The following is a 21464-nucleotide window of genomic DNA, read 5'->3' as shown; positions in this document are numbered from 1 at the left end:
TTGGTCAGAGTGCGTGATATTCTTGACTGACAGGAGCGCAGAGCCAATGAGCGGCCGCGCTTTGTCTTGCCCCCTTGTTGGCCGCAGAGGCGACGTTGAAGGGAACATTTGTTCGGGACGGGGAAACCGTGCCGTTATGTTGTCAGGCTGTAACACTTTGTACTTCTCTGTAAATCGGATTTAAAGTCAAGCAGAGGACTTTTTGTCGTGAACCAGAGGATTCAGGATCAACCGAAGTCTGCGTTTTATGTATCGGACACTGCAAATCTGAAGTTTAACTTCAGGTTTTTTTTTTTTTTAGTGTGGGAGGAAGAGGAGTTGTTGGATTCGCCTGTGGATCCCTGCACACTCGGTGAGTAGTAAGTTACTACTGCACAGGCTCGCTAGTGATTATTTACGCCATTTTAAAACGTATTACATTACTTATTAAGCAGTCGCATTTTTCTAGAACGTCGTTAAGCTAATTTGATGCTTATTTTCATCATAGCTTAACTTATATTCGTGTTCGTGTTGCACTTCTTCGTCTCTTTTTTTGCTAACTTTCTATTCAAAACATCACTGTTTCATTATTGCTCGTCTCATAATAAAACAAAACTTTTGCAGATTTATATTCGTATTACTAGAAGAAGCAAGAAGCTAATTAAGCAAGCCGACGTTAGCTAGCTAGCTCGGTTAGCTAGTTGGTTCCCTCGACATTTTTTTTTCAGACGCTGTAAAGTTGCAACGTCGGGCACTAAAAACTTAACAAGAATAGTTTTCAAACATTTTCCAAACACAAGTTTACCTCCAGCTTGTTTTACAAACTTTAACATATCGACGAGGCTACCATTGTGTATATGTAACAGTATCAGGTCTGTGAATTTAAGCTGTCAGGGATACTGCTAATGTTAGCAGCCATATGTTGGCTGGGTGTGTGTGTGTGTGCCAGAAACTGTAAACTGCACCATTAAAACAAACCCGGATCAGTGAATTATTTAGTCTCATCAGTTCCAGCTAGTCAAAAAAGAAGTAGGACGGCACAATTAACGAAATGAACACAGTTAAAGTGACGTTACAGCAGTGTGGTCTGCAGCAACATGGCATCCTGCACAACTGGCTTACAAAAGGTAGTGGAGCAGTTAACATGCCATCAGTGTGTATGTGTGTTTTATAACTGAGAAGGCATGCAGTACAATTGCAGATTATTCCTGTAAATATAAACTGTAGAATTAAGCCCTGTTGTTATTGTTAGATATAATCTTTGACTCTTTGACCTTAATCTGTACAGATATGAGCATTAAATACATTACATTAGATGACATTAAGATTAAGTCCAACCCCCAGGTCAAACGGCTGCTAATTTTTTGGTGAGCCTCTGTGAATTGTTACCAGAAATTCTGCATTCTGCATTCACATGTTTAGTTTTTATTCACATGTTTTGACACAAGTTTTTATGTGTTAATTTCTGTGTAAAAAATGTTCTGATCGTCTTGTGCCGTGCATGTGAATGACATCTCCTTCTCTCCTGTTACAGGTCTGGATAGCATTCTAAAGATCACAGCTGCAGGCCATTCACTGATGGGTACACACTGTGCTGCGACACACCAAAAGAACTGCAAATCATTCAGAATAGACACAAACTGTGAAAGAATGAAGACAAGCTAGATGCTGTCGACTGTGCAACCATTAGAACCAGCAAATGATCACCTGGACTAAACGCATTATCAGAGAAACCTGAAAAGTAACTTAGCTGATTTGCAAAAGAAGACCTTGTTAAGTAACCAATATGAGTGCCGAAGGATATCAGTATAGAGCGCTTTATGACTACAAAAAGGAGAGGGAGGAGGACATTGACCTGCATGTAGGGGACATACTGCTGGTAAGCAAAGGAGCTCTGGTGGCTCTTGGGTACACTGATGGACTGGAGCAGCGGCCCGAAGAGATTGGCTGGCTGCCAGGCTTTAACGAAACCACTCAGGAGAAGGGAGACTTCCCGGGGACATATGTCGAGTACATTGGGAGGAAATGGATATCTCCCCCTACACCCAAGCCAAGACCCCTCAGACCTTTACCTGTAGCTCCAGGCTCCTTCAAGGCGGAGACCGACTCAGACTCAGAGCAAGGTGAGTTTAATTCTCAACAGGTAGCTGACGCTTGAGTGAGCGTACGTCTAACAACTATGGACTTGACCTGGCTGCTGTTCGACTGTCTACATTGCTGGTTTTTCTAGAACTTTCAGCCATATGTCGTGGCCTTCCTCAGCAGATGGTGTTTGCTGTGTTCGGTTAGGTTAGTTAGGTATCTGAGGTGGTTATGTGAGAAAGATGTGAATGGCGTATTAGCAAATACAACAAACAGATCTGGATTTGGATTAATAAAAGTGCAAAAAGATGCTGATTGTGCAGTTTTGCTAAGCTATGTACAGCTGCACTGAATGTGAACTAAGCTTGTTCCCAGAGGACAATGGTACTGGTGTGTAACCAGGGTATAGTACACTCTGGGCGTCTTGTGCAAGCCATATGTTACCAGTGAATATCATCCGGTTTTCTCCTCAAACAGCATCTTTGGAGAATAGCATTCTCAGAAGGGTGCTTAAATTAAACAGAAATGAAACTTTTTTTTTGGCAACCTAGTTAAGAAACGTGTGGTTTTTATTCATGATACAGCACGCTACAGTTTCCAAGCTTGGCAGTGATTTGTTGGCATAAGACTTTATGAATTAAACACACATACACATTTCTATTCAACTTATTTCACATAATATAGTTTGTAAAGAAAACAACGTAAGAATCTTTTTAGATCCTGTTTCGATCAGAACGCAAAGTGATTAAAGACAATTATTTAGTAAAGCTTTTATATACACAAGCCATAATCAGAGTTTCACTTCTCCTTAGTAAACGTATTGGGCGGGTGATGTAAAATATATATTTAGCTTTGCGTTTTGCTCATTTTCTTTCAAGCTGTTTGCAGTTCAAAATGCCCCCTCTTAAAATCTGTGTTACTGCTCAAGGCCACAAGTATGAACAGCAATAAAATTTTGCATCTTTTTAAAGACACTGTGGCTGGTGTGAATGTGCACTTAAAGCACTCTGCTCACCTAAAGAGCAGCTGTACTTGCCAGGTTTCTAGTTTCTGCTCTTTGTGGTACAATTGTGAAATTCTTTGCTGTGGTTTTGCAGGGTGAGCGAGTGAGCTGTATGAAGGGGGCATGTGTTGAATGGCTGTGTCGTGGTTGAGTGGCAGCAGTGCCGAGTGTGAATGTAGCACTGGGAAAAGAAAAGTCTCTGTGTCCTGGGCTGTGGGAGTCAAAGAAGGGAGAGAGAAAGGGGGGGGTAAGGGGCCCTGAGGTTTTGGGTGAGGCAGAACCCCTGTGATAGCTAAAGGGTCTGTGCAATGGATAGTGTGCGAAAGGATCAAGGCTGGATCTGAGCTAGGGGCTTGGCAGAGTGGTTGAAGCTGGGATGGGTTGGGTGGGGGGGTCTTGGGAGGAACTTTGGGCTCTGCATGCTCAAGGGGGCTTTGAAGAGGGTCTTGTTGCTCTCAGAGTGTTTGTGATTTATTGCCCGCCACCAGGGGATCTTGCTCCCTTCCTCCTACTCCACAGCTTTTTTCTTCCTCCGCCTCCGCCTCCTCCTTTTTTAATGTTTTGATAGTTCCTACAGTCAGCTCTGGTAGGGGGAAAAGAGGTGGAGAATGGAGCCTTGAAAAGGGGCCTCTACTCTCTGAGCCACAGGGGGGGTTTACATGAGTGCAGCAGATGTGGAGAGGGAAAGAGAGAAAGAGGGTTGGGCTGAGAAACTATTCCGCCTCATTCCAGCTTTCAGCCTTTTTTTTATAAACATTAAAGTGTGGCTCCTTTGCTGGGCCTCACAGTTGAGGGACTAAGCATGTGCTTGGGCCCGCCAAGCAAAGGGAACTGAGAAACTCTTAAAAGAACATCAGCTCATAGCTCCTTTTTCTTATTTTTTTTTAGCAGAGCTTATTTTAAAATGTAGGTTTTTATTGGCCCCCTTTTGTCACTGTGATGAAAACCAAGAATAAAGAAAAAAGTTTAAGGGAGCAGTTCAGTAGATTTCCTAACACAGTTAAGGCTTTCCATCATTTGAAGTCATTGGCAGAATCATTATGGCGTTTAAAAATGAGTTGCTGATTTGGTAGCACACTTAAGCTAAATAATGATAGGCCTTTTCCACTGCAGAAAATTATGTGAGCATCTTCAGGAACAGTAAAGCTGGATCCATACTCCACGAGAACAGAGAACTCCCTTCCCCATGCAGACGTTACGCCCACAAAATGACGTCATTTTTTCTCTCGGACCGCCCGTTGTGCAGCGCTCTCGAACACATGGCCTGGGCAGAACTGGATGTATTATTGCAGACCGTCATCCACACGTTCACAGAATTAAACTCACACAGACCAGAGGTCTGCTACAGTCAGCTAAACTGATCTTCTATCTATTGTCATGCTGTACGCCCTCTTCCATGAACATTATCAGCTTGTTAGGTCAGGTAACCACGACTGTGCTCACAATTTGCAATACAATTGCACTGTCAACCTTTGGTGTGTGACGTGCGCTGCGTAGGAGGGCCGTATGAGGAGTTCTGCACACACACGTCTTGCGCAGTATGGTACCTCCGTGCCGAAACAAACTTTTTTTTTTTTACTCTTACCACCCATGGAGCGAGTTCTCTGTTCTCTGTTCTTGTGGAGTATGGAACAGCCTTAACCTGAGTGGCACTTTATTGGTGTTTTGCCACTGCAGGAAATTCAGAAATGCCCAAATTTGATTTGATTGTGGCGTAGGATTCCTTGGGAGTACTAGGGGACATTATAAATCAATATAGAAAGCCAACAAAGCTTACTTAACTCCACTTCCTCTTTAGGTCATATTTTTCCTTTCCATTTCTTCTGCCAGCATGCGGCTTGGCTGTGAGAATTTTTTTAAATCCATGTTTAATCAACATCCATCATTCAAGGGAAGTTGCAGCAATGATGCGTGAAGGTTTGTGCTCTCCTAAAACTGCCTGTTAGTTCCTGCGATAGAAAAACACCACTACAGCTTTAAAGGATTCTGCATTAGTTCACATTCAAGTTTGCTCAAAAGGTCTAGGCTTGGACTTTCTTTCATAGTGGGACAGACACAAAGGTGACAGGTGCTGGGGTGCCCTTTGTGTTCCTGCAGTGTAAAAAGGTATTTATGTTAGGTGTTGCATGGTTTTAATATTATGTATTTAATGTTTTGAGCTTTGTGTGTGTTGCTCCTTTAGCTTTCATTCTTTCAGACAGTCTGAGTGAACATTCTTCCAAATGTTGGAGACAAAAGTGTAAATAACTGGTTGTTGCTTGGCATGCTCTCACAAGGCTCAGCCGACATGCTCAGGCTTGTTTAAGGTCATATTTCATGGCATCAGGCTTCCTCCTCTCACTGTTCAGATCCTTATCTTGTGTATGTAATATTATTGTACACTACTAACAAAAAAATCTGAGAAGATTACTGAATATATCACTGAATTTTTGTAGCATCTTAAACATTTAAGTACTAATGGACCTGTCTGCATATGCATATTTAGGTTGAAGTAGTTAACTTTCTATTTTTGAAATACAGATGCTTAAAAGAGCTACTGGAAGGAAGAGAGCAGCCTCTACAAGGGAGAGTACTCTGCATAGCTGGAGATTGAGATAATGCATCTCTCCTTCTCTGGGCCTCTTTAGCACTCAGCCTGACATCTGCTGTATCGAACACTGTCACTGCTGTCAGGTTTTTCCACTGAGATGTCGCCTTTCTCTTAAATTATGAATGTAGGGACATTAGCGTTGGTTTCTTGGAATGGGTTTTTTTCTCACTAAATCCATCCAAGTTGACATCAGAATCAAGTTTGTGGTGTGACAGTTCTCTCTGATGTAGTCCTGTTCCTCTGTGGGACCAAAGGCAGCTGGGGCCAGGAATGTGTTGGCGCTTCTTTTGGTTTAGGGCTGCGCACAGACTGCATGGTGGACTGATTTGTAGCTTTGTGATGAATCAGTATTGTGCTAAGTGCTGATTGCAGTAGCTTGGTGCACAATGCAACCAGACAATAAATGGTTGCACTGCTGAATGGCACCCCAGTGATTGCTGTTTTACAGCGTCATTGTTATCAGTGTTCATGCTGCTGCCAGGAGCCAAAATTTGTACTAGTTTGGGTTCATTAGCGCCACTGTTGTGTAATCGTTTGTTTTATGTGCTGCTATACACGTTTAGCTTTGGTCAGGGGTGGAGACAGTGGCTCCAAATAATCCTGTCCTGTAAGCGTCAGACTCAAGCTGGATTTAAAAATATTTTTGGCCTCGTCATAGTTTCCGATGTCGTACTGTGTCACAGCACGTGTGTTTATTAAATGTGTGTCATCGTTGTGATACCCTAATATTTGTTTCCAGTGACATAGTGACAAAGTATCCAGGAGGTTTTGTATTACAGTATCAGTGGTTGTCCTTCTGGCACTGGTAACTTAAATGTTTTGTCAGGGAATGGTTAAGAATGAACACAATTTTTTTATGCAATTGATGACTTTTAAAGACCAGTTTTATGTGTTATAGTGTAATCTACTAAAAAAGTTACTTTTTCCCTGCTCCTAAAAATATCAATGGAGGAACCCTGAAATTATAGCTGCTGTAATTATGCCTACTTTTAAAATATGCATCTGTTCAGCAGTGTGACAGAGAAGTAATGTAATTTCAGGGCTCACTGAAATTAACACTGTAATTACATTTTCCCCCCTTCCTCTCCATATTAGTGCATAAATCCAGCACGGAATTGTGTGCATAACCGTTTCATTACTTGAGTGTGTGTGCAGAGACTGAAGTCTGAATTAGCAAATCTTCTTTGCTGGAGTCAGGGCATGTCTGCTAGCAGGATTAAGAAAGAGAAGGGGAGAATAAGGCACAGAGGAACAGTCTGAAGAGGCGACGCAATAAGACAAAGGTGAGATTAGAAAGAACCACCACATGTCAAGAGGGGACGGAAAAGGTATTTCAAATATGTGATTTATTAAGGGAGCGAGGGGAGGGTGAGTGGAGAAGCTGATGTGGCGTGGTCTTGTTACATAATGCTTTCAACAAGATAAAGAACCAGTTCCCTTTAAAACATTCACCATAACTAACTGGCAGGTCAGTTCCTTGTCAGTGCCATTTGTAGCTCTGCAGCACATTTTCCCAGCATATGACTCACAGTGCAGTTACATGTCTCTATAAACATTGTGGTTAAACAACCATCATGCCCCACTTCTGGGTCTTTAGAAGTGCAAACATAAGATCACATCTACCTTTGAAATGCGCAAACCCAACTCACTGAGGTGCTCACATGATTTTAACGGTTTATACAAATATTTCAACTGTGCAAAAAGGGGGTGAATCCTGTTTAAGAGGAATTTTTAAATAAATATAAAATCTCAGCCCCAGGCAGAATTAATCTTGAGATTCATTGATGGCCTGCTCATCATAGGGTTAATTGTCAAGCTGTAGCAACAGTCATCTCATTGGCTATTGCTTTGCTCTTGCTCTGCATCTTCTGTCCTGTAGGAGGAGACATTGTCTGCCCTTTTTTTCCACTTCTGCTCTGAGCTGCATCATTGATTGACGTCTAGCACAACCATGTTGAAAGCATGTTAGTGCACCACATGCTGATTGAAAATCTCTCTATTTTTATTGACACAGGTTTAGACAGTACTCAGTAGAACCTGCAGCTCCTCTTATGAATTCATTCTCCAGATGCTGTTTCATATTTAAGTATCTGTTGCACAGTTTGTACACATTGCTCTTTAATTTGTTGGCATGTGTGGTGTTCTTTTTGTGGTTATCAGTTTTTACTTGGACCCTTTTCAGACTAGAAGACATGGTGCAACATGAAAATGCTGGTTACTTGAGCAGGCCCTCTAAATTTAACTAAAGTGAGCGCTATCTTTAGTGTGTGCCCCTGCTCTGTCCTACCCACAGTCTGCAGTTTGCTCGGTTCAGACATGCCGTTTGTGACAGGGAGATTGTTTTCCCCCAACACACACACCACAGCAGTACCAGTACCGATGCAGCAGCTGCACGACTTCCTCGACCTGTGGTTGTCTAACTGACTACCGACTGGCTGAGGCATTTTGGGATATCAAGAGGTCTGCCAAACATGCAGACTTGTTGAGGCATGTCGAGGGGGGCCCCCCCACTGTCTGCTCGTTCTCCTTTCCCGGGTTACCACAGAAACCAGCTTCCAATGGAAATGTGAAGAGAGGTTCATGATGTGTTGGCCTTCAGCTATTTTAAACACAGCAAAACAACAGCAATTTGAAAAATGCTGTACATTCCAGTTTATTTAGAGATTTGTAAAATCAATATTCCAAGAAATTGAACTGCCTTTTATGATTTATGCCTTTATAATTGTTATACTGCACAAAGTTAGTTCTCTCTGCCTGTCGCCATCATTGTGCTGTGATCATAGAGGTGGGAACAGTGCCCACACTGTTAAACTACTCAAAGAGCTTTGCAGAAAATGTGAACATCTTCTGCGCAATTATAGAAATAATCAAAGATGTCATAACATTGGCTTTATTAGTTGTATATGGCTTTGAACCCAACAAAGGCATGGTTATATGATGACAATCTTTTTATGCGTTTCTAAGCTTGAGCAAGCAGGGGAATGTTGACTGTTTGATCTGGTGCTAAGGCATTTCAGACATCATCACTGATAGCTAGAAGCGTTTCTGACATATTTTGTCTGCTACTTGATACAATTCCATCGGTGCTGGAACTATCACACCGTTGACAGTACCAAGAAGCCACTCTATCTCCAGCCTGCCCTGTGTCACTCACTGGGCGGTCCATAGCATGAGGAAATAAACTTAAAACTTGAATTTCCACCTGCTTAATATGTTGCTCTTGAGTAAAAAAAAAAATATTCTATAATATAAAAAAATTAAATAATATATGTTATATAATCCAATTTTTAAGCTTTTACGAAAGCCTTCAATTTGCAATAAATAACAAAACTTGCTGCAGTACCTTTTTGATATGAAGAGTGGGTGAGTGGGAGGTTTAAATTTAACTGCAGGTTGTGAATTGGGGTTCTCAGAAAAAGGTTGGCTGCAGAAGGATAGTCATCTTAGATATCTTGTCTGGGAGTAAGGTTACACTTTCAAGGTGTGTGTGATGGCAGCACTGTGTGTCTCGTTCCCTATTTAGGGAAACGGTGCTCCATCTCAGAGTACGCTGCTTCTGAGAAAACCCCCTTTCTGGTTTGCAGTTCCAATAATGCCTTCCAGATGACCAGTTGTCCTACATGGAGTTATGTGTGTTCTGTGGTTAGAAGGACTTTGCTAATCCAGTTTCTTCACATGCAACATGCCAGCCTGCGTGCTGTCCAGAGGATTTGGATGTGGATGAAGTGGTTCATTATTTGCCTGATTGAAACCTCTTTTAGTGAAAGAGGGTAGCTCCCTGGTAATGAGTTGGATGTATGCTTCAGTGCAAGCTGTAGTTGCCCGTTTAATGCCCAATTTAAAGAAAAAGTAATCATTTCAACAGTATAAAGAAAGAAAAATATGTTTATGAGAAAGGCTTCCATTCAGCATTTTGAAAGTGCAGACTTGGTGTCAAACAGTTGAGCCTTTCAGAGAAGTGCCTTTTCAAAATACACCTTTACAAATCCAAATAAAGTCCCTGCCAACTCCTTCAGCCTTTCATGTCCACACCTGGGTTCAAAGTTCTTAAGAAAAACTCAGACCTGGCTTACCTCATATCACAGGATATTTGCTTAGTTCCCAGGTCCACCAAACCGACTTTAGTCTTCGGCACCTCCTGTTCTTGAATCAGCCTCTTGTAAATACTCACCTTTTACTTTTGATGGCAGTTCTTTGGTCTTGTACCAGCTTCCTTTTGAAGTTGGGAGCAGTTCATAAGTCAAATAATTCACAGCCCTTGCCTTTTTAGTGTCACATGAACAAACATCATAGGGGGTTAGATTCATTTTACCAGCATTAAATTTCAGTTCTGCTCCCAAAACAGTTGATGTGACACAGAAATCACCTAAATTATGTGGGGAAAAAAATGAACCCAGTCATTGTTCTCACACCTCAGGATGAAATGGGGCCAAACAAAATCCCCTATGAGAAGTTGTGTTTTCATAACAGCCAGCAGGAAAAGACAACAGATTCTCTTAGTCACAGTTACCTTTTGTCTGAATTTATCAGCCATTCCAAGAAAACCTTCATGCTGTAAAAATAACTACACATTTTACACACGTCTTTCCTTTTATTTCTATTCTTTTATCAGTATACTTTGTAGCAGTTAACCTATTGAAGGCTTAGATTACACTTAATGTGTTAATTGCTGTACATGCCAATGTAAGACCATTAATTTTACATTGAATATTTATGACATGTCATAGGGCTGAACGATTTATCGTTTTAGACCGAAAATTGCAATCTCAGTCAACGCGATTTTGAGATTGTCAAAGCCAAGTTTTTTTGCACTGCTCCTAACTGAATCAGGTTTTGTTTTGCTATGGCTAAAAACGAAAAGAAAATGGAGGAACTGGTCCCTAAAACGAACTCCACCTTTATGTTCGGTACTGTTTTTGCCGGCAGCAGCGGTGCGTCTTTTAAGCCTGTGTCTGTGTGCGCGCGACGTGTGTCGCAGTGGAAGAATTACATTAGAGTCTTCTTTTTAACCTATTTGAAATAAAACTTTATTTTGTTCTGTAATTGTTATTTTCATGTTTATTGAAAACTAATACTGAGTGCATGTTGTCAGTTTACTTTTAGATCTACTGATAGTTTTTGAGAAGTGACAGAGTAGGCTACCTGAAGTCATTTACACAGAAACATGCAAAATCGTGATCGTGATTTTATCATTAAAGAATCGCGATATAACATTTTTGCCATATCGCCCACCCCTAGGTATGATGTAAGTTTCTATGATCTTTGCAAATGCTCATGTGCACTAATCGTGGATGAAATCGAAATCGCAATATTTGCCAGAAAGATCGCAATTCAATTTATTCTTAAAATCGTTCAGCCCTAACATGTCATGTGATCCAGGTTTTTAGTCCATGGTATGAACCTGATTGCACCCACAGTTAAAATCACAGTTGTTGACTGTTTGTTATCTCCTTCAGGCTTCTGTTTGCCGGACCTGACAGAGCAGTTTTCCCTTCCAGAGACTGCTCCACCCATGCTGGCCAGGCTGCTGGAAGCTATTGAGAAGAAAGGTGAGCATGCCTTAACTACTTGACGTTTACCTCGTCTTGATTAGTTTGTCAGTGAGTTAATGTGATAACTATGTTTGTATTTATAGGTCTGGATAACCCCACTCTATATCGAACCTTTACTGCTGGTGCTGGCCTTGAAGTCAGACAGTACTTTGAATGTGGTAAGCAGATTTTCTGTTGCACCCTTTATCAGTTTACGTAAAGAGGAAGTCATAGATAGAAGATGGCACATGCATGATGTATGTGTGAGGGTGACTTTGCACCAGTTTAAGTCACGGTGCCTCTCTGCGTCTCAGATCCTCCTTCAGCAGACCTGGACCTGCTGGAACTTCCAGTCCTATGCGATGGTCTGCGCAGGTACCTGCAGGATCTTCCTCAGCCCATAGTCCCCACTGCAATATACACTCAGATGGTCCACACTGCCAAAGGTAAGAGCTGACAGTTTCACAGCAACTGTCGACAGAACTGTCAGTCCAAAACACAAGCACTGACGTAATGTGCATCTGCCCTGGGACTGAACATTGAGTACTTTGAACACAAACCACAATACCTTGTCTGTACTCTCTGTCCTTTCAAGAAGATGTTTATGTTTTAAATCTTTTAAGCCTCACGGACATGCTACTCGAAACATAAAGATACTTTTCTTATAGAGGTGCTTTGTCACTTTCTCATGCATTCTTTCTTTTTTCGTCTAGTGCAAGCAATAAAAAAAGCTCACACCACACTGTTCTGTTGCAATGCGCTCTGTTAGCGTCACATGGCCAGAAACAGGATATCTGTGGTTAATAGGAACTAAAACAAGCCTGAAAGTTTATCTCTAGCATCTCTGAGCAGCCAATCACCTGCCAGTGTACCTTACACTCATTGTCAACCACACAATCTTTCTGTGGTTTTCAAGACTAACTGCACATGATGCTTTTTTTCCATCTCTTGACTGCGTAAAGCATTCATTTTGTGTTTCTGCTCGACTAGAGGAAGACCTTACAGTGCAGGATCAGGTTTTTTTCACATCTGTCTTACTGACCCCTTGGCCGTTCTGTTTCAACAGAGGTGGTGAATCTGGAGGAATGTGCCCAACTGCTTCGTCACATCACCGGCACCCCGAGTCTGCCTCCACAATACTGGCTAACTCTGCAGTGTCTGGTTAGGCATTTTGCTAGAGTGTGCCAAAACGGCTCCAAGAACCTACTCAGTGCCAGATCGCTGGGCGAGATCTTCAGCCCTGTGTTTTTCAGACAGCAGGCCACCAGGTAGGTGCAGCCTTCTGGTTTGTCAGACTGCAGACAGACAAAATGTGCAGGCTCAGTCATGCAATCCTGGCACACAGTCTCTCAGACATGCACACATGCAGCTGCGCACATATTCAGTCTGTCAGGCACTCATGGGTTATATATGTACACTGATATATGCGTGTGCTGCACAATTAAAGCAGTTAAGCCTGAATTACCATCTGATTGAAACCAGCACAGAACAGCAGCAACTGTCACCTCTGCTGTAAAACTTTATTTAACTCGCCCTTTTCTCTCCCTCCCACAGTTGTGAGCCCAGTCTGGATGCTCACATCAAGATCATTGAGGTTCTGGTGACCAGCGAGTGGAGTGAAAGTCAAGCTGCTCCAGGTAGGTGCAAACACGTCATTCACAAAAACGTAATTCATGAATGCAAATGTGGGTCTTGCATTGCATTGTCAGGCTTGCAGTCTTAAACGGTGGTTGCAGAACATGTATGTGTGCTATGCTGGGGCTGCACAACAGCAACTGAGACTAGAGCTATTAATAGCTTGAAGAGAGGCGTTGAGTCTTGCTGCTGTTGTATAAGACCACCAGGTTATAGAGCTAAATGCAAGCTTAGACTGCTTTGTCATGTACTTGTTCTACATTTCATGAGACTCTGTTTGAACTGCAGCTTCATAGATTATCTGCAGGGCTGTATATTTTGGGATTCTGATTTGCTGCTATTCACATGAGGATTTGCATTTGCCGTGAGACGGCAGTGCATTGCGTGGCACAGTTGTTTTTACAGTGCTAGTTAAAAGCAGTCGTTGGCTGGCCTAGAGGCCTGGGACTGACTGTGGCTGTGTAAACGTTTTATTACCTGTTAAGGCTATTTATAATGTTCCTGTGTATGGGGCTGCTCTCAGCTGTCAGTAATTTGCACCTGCGGGAGCACTTTGGCAGTGAGTTGCATGGATGGATGGATGGATGGAGGGAGGGAGGGATGGGTGGATGGATGGGTAGTTGGGGCAGGAGAGAGGAACCCAAAATTTTAGTTTGCATGAGATATATAAAAGGAATACTAGCAGTGTAACAGATTGGTATAAACCTCACTTGGGAGTCACATTACTAGTAGAACAGAAGAAAAAAAAGAATAATTTAAAACATGCCTCACATGTTGCATATTGTTTGAAAAGATTCTAAGCTTTTAAAATTTAGTAAAATAATTATATAAAATTATTAAAATAAAATTATATAAAATATATAAAAATATATCATATGATAGTATGTAGTGCATGTCTCCTTTAAAATGAATCGTTTCTTTTTGACGACGCTAACTGAACAAAAATGACCACAGAAAATCCTTTTGTTTACAGTCATGTCCACTAGGAGTCTAATTCCACATCCATTAGTTTCAAGTTTTAAGTTTCTGTAGATGTCAATACTGAAAAAACTGGTCGTCTCTTTGTCAAACGCTGTAAAAGCATTCCTTTAATGTCCAGCTGTAAAAGCTACAGCAAGTCTGTGGCCATGCTATTAGCTAGTAAGCAACATTAGGTGCAAACTTACATATAATTTTTGTTAAATTTAAATTTTAAATTCAAATTAAATAAACTTCTAAGTTTAAATGTGCCGGACTGTTTTCAGTCACCTGTCTCATACAGATAATAGCAACCAAAGTAGAGAAGGGGGACAAATTGCCTACTTTGTAAACACACAGACTGTACATATGTTTCTGTGAATGACCCGTGTGTATGTGTGTGCATGGGTGTCTGCGTGCCTCCTCCCAGTTACTGCGTGCCTATTTTAAGTAAGCGACAAAAGGCCCACTTAGATTTGGTTGGCTGGAAAGTCGGCCTGCTCCACAGAGCACTTCTTGTTAACCGAGAGCTGCTTCCAGTTTCTAGGGCCACTCTCACCTCCCTCCCTCCCTCGATATCCACATGTCCTCCCCTGCCTCAAAGTGCTCAGCTCAGCAAATATTTGAAACTTTGCAAGTTAATCATAAGACTGAACACCCCCCCCCCTCCTCTTGCTGCCTCCTCCTTTACAAACAGAGAAAGAAGGAGTGACACAAACGCAGCTGGCACGAGTGGCTGCTTTCAGAACAGGCTGCACCGACACCCACCGCAGCTACGGCTAATCATTAACTCCCCGCCTCCACGTGAGCAGGCCTTAACCTCGCACAGCTCAGAAAGGGAAAGAGACTCAGCCTTTAACCACACTCTAACAGCAGGAACTGAGCAGTCAGTCAGCCAGACAGTCGCATGTTGCACCTGCCTCATGCCGAGTGGATTACCCGGATTTCATTAAGAATCACGTAAAGCTGTAACCTTTTAAAGAATTAAAACACGTCGGCGAACTCAATGGTCTAAACTATGAAATGGAGCTTTGCCCGAGGACTTGAAACTAACTCTGGATTTATTTCCCCCTTTTGGAATAAAAGAGAAACTTGGAAGAAACATTTGGTGATTCACCAAAAAATGCACAACTTGCAACGTAAGTTAAGATATTCTACATCTTTGAAAAGCATGTTTATAGAATATGGTGGATTTAAAACTGGAGTTTTCCAGTTTTTAACCTACTTTTCAAAGAAGCCCTAAAACACGTTTATTATTTCACATTTTCACAGTAAGGTTTAAGTTTTAATAAAATGCAATTTTTTAGTTTCAGCGCTTCCTAAGCAACAGCCCAGAAGGATATTGGTGCGTTTCCCTTGAATCTCCTTATACCTTACCAAGAACTGAGTCTATTTTAACTTTGCTCAGGAAATCAAGGCAGCTATCTCTGTCATGCTGAGTGTCATGCTGTGGGATTACAGGCGTATTTTGGAGCTCAGGGTGCCGCTGACCGGGCCAGGCATTATAATTTAGCTGCGTACGTGCTGCTGCAGCAGAGCTGGCTTTGTCTGTGTGCCAGCAGTGGGCTGGACTACACGGCGCACACAGAGAGGGAGGGGCCGAGCAACCTGCAGGAGAGAGAGAGAGTGGACAAGGTTAACACACACAGAGACAGACAGAAATCATGGAACAGGCTGCCTGTCCTTTTTTTCTCCCTGCTAGTGCAGATTTTGCTCTTAAAGATGGCTGCATACTGCGACATGAAGCTGAATGCTGCAGACAGAGGATTGTTTCAGTTTTGCATTTAGTGACAGCTTTGTAAAAAAAAAAAATATTGATGCAGGGAAGTAAGGGGCTTTTACAATGACCTCATCGCTCTCAGGAAATTAAAGATGCAGGAGTGGTTGGTGACAGACCCCCTATGTGATTGGCTGTGGTAAGTGATGTAACACGTTACTGAGCAGGCTGCTCTTGATGGCTTTTTAAACAAGCGTTTAAACAGGGGTTTATTGTGCCTCTTTAAAGATAAAATAATGCATGTTGTCCATGTGTGCAGGGGTGTATATATACTAATGTTTTATAACATTGGAACGGATTTAAGCACTAGAAATTTCTAGAAATTTAGGGATGAAATGTCATTGGATTGGAAGGCAGGCAGCATGCTGTGCAGTTTGTTTGTACTGTACAGATCTGCATTTTAAGTTGTTTGTGGTTCATTGCAGCAGAAAGGAGTGTTAATGCAGTGGCAGCGAACAAAGGCAGCGCAGAGTGGGTTAAAAATAGCCAGCCACCTACAGTTAGCTCCACTGTAGATTCATAGAGTGGAATGGATGTACTGATTGTAAATGCATAGGACATATACTGCAAAAGCTTGTAAGAGTGTTTTTTTTTCTTCTACAGCAGCTTGTGCCCCATTTTATTGTAAAATGAACATGCATGTTTTAACTATTTCAGCTTGAAAATATAAGGCTACATCTTCTGTACATTTTAGCATGGAATATTTATAGATGGCCCATTTTTTTCTTGAATGAAATTCATTCTCCCTGACTCACGCTTCATTTCTCCTCCCACTGCCTCGCTGTTGCCGCCTCTCTGCTGGAGAGGGGATTTTTTTTTTTTTTTTAAATCAATAGAAAAAGGATGAGTGAGGGGCACAGAGACCAGAGTGTGTCTGCAAAATGCTTCATTCTGTGGATGTCCGATAAATGGTTAACTTCACAGTATTTACAATTCTTTATTTCATTTTTTTGTCACCACAGCTCTACCTCCAAAGCCACCTAAACCCACATCTGTGATTAACAACGGTATGAACAACAACATGGCTCTACAAGACGCTGAATGGTACTGGGGAGATATTTCCAGGGAGGAGGTCAATGAGAAGCTGAGGGACACTGCGGACGGTACGTTTTTGGTGCGGGACGCCTCTACAAAGATGCACGGCGACTACACTCTCACTCTGAGGTGAGCAGTCTTTTCTTGCACAGCCTAGTTTTGATCATCTTATATTTGCTTAGTTTAAAAACTAACTTTATTCGGCTTGTCTTGTCTACAGGAAAGGAGGAAACAACAAGCTTATTAAGATATTCCATAGGGATGGGAAGTACGGCTTCTCAGACCCGCTGACCTTCAGCTCCGTCGTTGAGCTCATCAACCACTATCGCAATGAGTCACTGGCTCAGTACAACCCTAAGCTTGACGTCAAACTGCTGTATCCAGTCTCCAAACACCAGCAGGTAACACGCTCACTTACAGTGAAGTAGAACATTTAGTGTGCTAAAAGTTCAGCAACTCAACAACTTGTGGGTTGTGAATCTTCTGATAGGATCAGGTGGTGAAAGAAGACAACATCGAAGCCGTGGGGAGGAAACTCTGCGAGTACCACCAGCAGTACCAAGAGAAGAACAAAGAGTACGACCGTCTTTATGAAGAATACACCAGAACGTCACAAGTGAGTAGCAAACCACCTTCAAACCTAACAACACCACTGCAATCATTTAATAATGGACACACTAACACACTGTGTATCTGCCTGCAGGAAATCCAAATGAAACGGACAGCTATAGAGGCGTTTAATGAAACTATCAAAATATTTGAAGAGCAGTGTCAAACACAAGAGCGGTACAGCAAGGAGTATATCGAGAAGTTCAGAAGAGAAGGCAACGAGAAGGAAATCCAGAGGTAAGACAGTTCCCAGCAACACTGACAGACGATAAAACACCCTCATCACGTTCCACACTCATCCTTCATTGGTGTTTCTTTAGGATTATGGGCAACTACGAGAAGCTGAAATCCAGGATAAGTGAAATTGTTGACAGCAAGCGCAGACTGGAGGAAGACCTGAAGAAGCAGGCAGCCGACTACAGAGAAATCGACAAGAGAATGAACAGCATCAAGCCCGACCTCATCCAGCTCCGCAAGACCAGAGACCAGTATCTCATGTAAGTGCAGCTCATCCACAGAGCCTCACTGCTTCTTAAAAGTGTTTTCTCCTGGGGGGAGTTCAAAATGGATCTGCCCTGGTTTTTAATGTCCACGTGCTTCCTCTCCTGCAGGTGGTTGACCCAGAAGGGAGTCAGACAGAAGAAACTCAACGAGTGGCTGGGAATCAAGAACGAGAACACAGAAGAGTAAGAGAAGTGCAGCTGCTGAAAATGAACTGAGATAAGATGTGAAATGTTTGACGCAGTACTGACGTGGCTTTTTCTTTCACCTTTTTTCAATAGTCAATATTCTATGGTGGACGATGATGAAGACCTTCCTCATCATGACGAGCGGTCATGGAAACTGGGCAACATCAAACGTCTACAAGCAGAAGCTCTCCTCCAGGGCAAGAGAGACGGAACATTCCTGGTTCGAGAAAGCAGCAAAGCAGGATGCTACGCCTGCAGTGTTGTGTATGTATCGGTCAATAATAATAACACGACCTCATTCTTATACCCAAGTACATTCCATAGTTTATGAAGCTAACACAAGGCTAAGCTAATCCTTAGGAGATTTATCTCTCTGACATGTGTCTTCTTTCTCTTTGCAGCGTGGACAGCGAGGTGAAGCACTGCGTCATTAACAAGACTCCCACAGGTTATGGCTTCGCTGAGCCATACAACCTGTACAGCTCATTAAAAGAACTCGTACTTCACTACCAGCACACGTCTTTGGTCCAGCACAATGACTCTCTGAATGTGACGCTAGCATACCCCGTTTATGCTCAGCAGAGACGGTGAGAACCCGGATGGCTGGACACAAAGATTTTCAAAAGGCCTCATGGGAGTTGGATACACGTATTTTTTGGGACTCTAATGCTCAAACTCAGACTAATTCAGAGGAAAACAATGCAATAAAGCCTGAAACATTTCAGTGACTTTGCCTGACCACAAGCCTGAGGCGAGTCTGAATGTAGATTTTCTTTTTGCTTTTTTTGTGGGAGCACAGAATCAAGCGGAAAACTGCGGAACTCCCCCAGCGGAGGACATTTTGAGGCCTTTTCCTTATGGTGCTTGTTCTTTTTCAAAGCTTTACCAGCCTGAATGTCTAATCACAGCAGATAAACTCTTCAAATGGAACTGTACTCACCCCCACAACTTTTGTTTTTCCACTTTCATTTTTTTCCCTTTCTCTGTGTGTGTGTGTGTGTGTGTGTGTGTTTCTGTGTATGTATGTGACCAAAATGTTGGGGGCTGTGTAACAGGTTTTGCTGTTCAGTAGCAGACCACGGATCAGCTGATAAATGTAGCAAAATGGCACTTTTTTTTTTAAAGAAACAGATTTTAATTTCTTTATTTTGGAAAAAAAACTCCTATGGACTTCTGAAGAGCAGGAAGGATGAGGACGTCTACTTCCTGCCTTCTTTACTGTTGAGCATTATACTGCAGAGGTATAAACTCGATCTTAACTGTGGGCAGGTGAAACTAAGAATGGACTTTACTGTTTCATGTACATATGTGAAAAAAAAGTCATGAATGGAAAGTGCACCATACCAAAAAGGATCGGTTCCTGTTTAGTTATGATCTGCTATGCAATTCTTTCTCCATTATTACTTCAGAATTGTCCTATTCTGTTGCAACCCACAATATAAGCTTGTTTTGTTGCTTGAAAAAGTATCTTTTCCTGTGTAAATATCCACGAGGATATTTTGTGTCAAAATGCCAAGATACAGTAAGACAAACGCTTGTGATTTTTAAAGATAATAGAAACATACACTTTATTATAAATTACTTTAACAGCTCGTATAAAGATGGAACAGATGAATATTTTATCAGTTTCTTTTTGCTTCAAACTAATGTTCTTCTCAGGCAGAGCCTTTTGAGTATCCGAGCTGCTTCAGTTACAAGTACTATTTGCGCCTTCATGCAGAAACTGTCGAGCGCTCGGAATGGGCTGAAAGGATTGTATAACCCGCATCAACCGGAAACAACAGTATAGATTTATTTTGTTATAGAATATATAGATATATATATATATATATATATATATATGTTCCCATATAAGAATATATCAAAACAAACTGGCGTTTTCAGCAGATGGATATTGTTATTAACAGATCAATATATACATTAGTATTTTTCTGTATCAGAAAATCACTGTTTACATGGGTGGATCAGCTCATTTCAGTCATTTCATTTTTCACAGACAGACGACACACACACCTCTTTATCTTATCTTTAACGAGCCCGACTGATTGGTACATGTGCAAACGCTGAAAAATTGAAACCAATTCAATAATAATTTGCAGACGGTCAATTAAATATATATATATATATATATATATATATGTGTGTGTGTGTGTGTGAGTAACAAATTAGCTGTAAAAACTCATTTTGTAAACAAAAAAGATTCATCGGCATGTGAGACTTGATTATCTCCATCTTTGGCAAAGCGTCTGTTCTCAGTCTACATGTATTAACAAGCAGAACTTTTTTTTTTAATTTCTTTCTTTCTATATTATTTACCTCGAGGCAAAACTGCTTGAACAAACGACGGTACACACAGCAAGTGTTCTAGATCTTTTTGACCAAAATACTCAAACCCAGATAAAGACTGTCTTTCATTCTATTGGTTCTTTTAAAAGTTGTCATGGACATTCATTCTTCATGATGCCACTGAGCTCCCTAACAGCTGCTGGCGTGAACTGTTGTTTTTTTATTTCTTATTGTCAGAAGAATTTTTTTTGTTTTATATAGTTCTACGAAAACACGCACCATTATATTTTCTTTGCACCCAATTCTGGGTTGTATGATTACTTTAGGTGTCATTTTTTTTTTAAATTTGAATCTCCCCTCTTTTGTTTTCTTTTTTTTTGTTGGTGTCCCAAAAACATGATGATTTGGAATGAGATTTGACAGTGTTCCCCAGTTTTTGCTTCAAATCTGTATTGGGCTTTGTTAAAAATGAAATAAAACACTTCTTTTTAAAAACATATGTTTGTGTTTTTGTTCAAATTAAGACAAAAAAAGGTAACAATTATTTTAAACATTATCCCATAAACTCCAAAAATTACACGGTTCATCCTAACTACAAATAAAAAAATAAAAAAAAACAGAAATAATTGCAGGATTTAGGATTTTTTTCTTAAAAGGCCAAAGCTCAAAAATCTACATACAGGTATCAGTTTAAACTTTGCCAAAAATCAAGTGTTTCCTCTAACAAGGTTCTGTAAAAAGCAAAGAATTCTGCACTCCTTGTCACAACTAGGAAGCCATGATTGACTAAAAATCTGTTGATCCTGCAAAAATTAAGAAAAAAAAAATCACCCTTGTGCAACGTTCGCAAACACTACCCTTTCGTGTTGTTCGGGACAAAAATGTCCTCTTACTTTAACGGTTTTAATAATAGATCAGATAAATATTTTTTTTATATTTTTTTGCATAGACTTTTTAATTAACTTTAGTTCTGATCAAAAGTAGTAAAAAAAATATTTTTTCCCTAGGATATTAATAGGGTCATTATGTTGTTAACTGTAAAAATCACAAGTTTTACCTCCTACCAACAGGGTAAACCACCAACAATCAAGAATGCATGATTATGTAGTGCCATGGCTGTGCAGTTAAAAAATGTGGTTATAATGGAAGTCTATGGGACGAAAATGTCCATGAACAACACGTAAGGGAGAAAAAAATGAAAATCCAGTGCTGTGCAAAAACTAATAATGCTACATAATAACTAATAATACTAAAGTCAATGTTGTTACTAATGTTTGACATGACCAAGACT

General features: G+C 41.1%; 1 protein-coding gene across 3 annotated transcripts; it reads left to right on the top strand.

The window, feature by feature from the left end:
* The first annotated feature begins 100 nt into the window (after nucleotides 1-100).
* On the top strand, nucleotides 101-20039 carry pik3r1 (phosphoinositide-3-kinase, regulatory subunit 1 (alpha)). 3 transcript variants are annotated; one of them, XM_028417325.1, is made up of 15 exons: nucleotides 101-352; nucleotides 1514-2102; nucleotides 11111-11203; nucleotides 11290-11364; nucleotides 11500-11631; nucleotides 12252-12453; nucleotides 12740-12822; nucleotides 16517-16718; nucleotides 16810-16990; nucleotides 17080-17205; nucleotides 17293-17435; nucleotides 17519-17695; nucleotides 17810-17884; nucleotides 17981-18151; nucleotides 18289-20039. In XM_028417325.1, exons 2-15 carry the CDS (start codon nucleotides 1766-1768, stop codon nucleotides 18476-18478), a joined length of 2187 nt encoding a protein of 728 aa, XP_028273126.1. In that variant the 5' UTR covers nucleotides 101-352; nucleotides 1514-1765; the 3' UTR covers nucleotides 18479-20039. The 3 variants fall into 3 exon arrangements, with proteins under 3 accessions (XP_028273126.1, XP_028273127.1, XP_028273128.1); XM_028417326.1 differs by lacking the exons at nucleotides 101-352; nucleotides 1514-2102; nucleotides 11111-11203; ... (2 more) ...; nucleotides 12252-12453; nucleotides 12740-12822 and adding an exon at nucleotides 14489-14916; XM_028417327.1 differs by lacking the exons at nucleotides 101-352; nucleotides 1514-2102; nucleotides 11111-11203; ... (2 more) ...; nucleotides 12252-12453; nucleotides 12740-12822 and adding an exon at nucleotides 15429-15693.
* Nucleotides 20040-21464: the final 1425 nt, after the last annotated feature.

The sequence above is a fragment of the Parambassis ranga genome, chromosome 12 (genome assembly GCF_900634625.1).
Source record: "Parambassis ranga chromosome 12, fParRan2.1, whole genome shotgun sequence".
In the NCBI taxonomy this organism is placed as follows: domain Eukaryota; kingdom Metazoa; phylum Chordata; class Actinopteri; family Ambassidae; genus Parambassis; species Parambassis ranga.
This window is presented reverse-complemented; position numbering and strand designations above follow the sequence as displayed.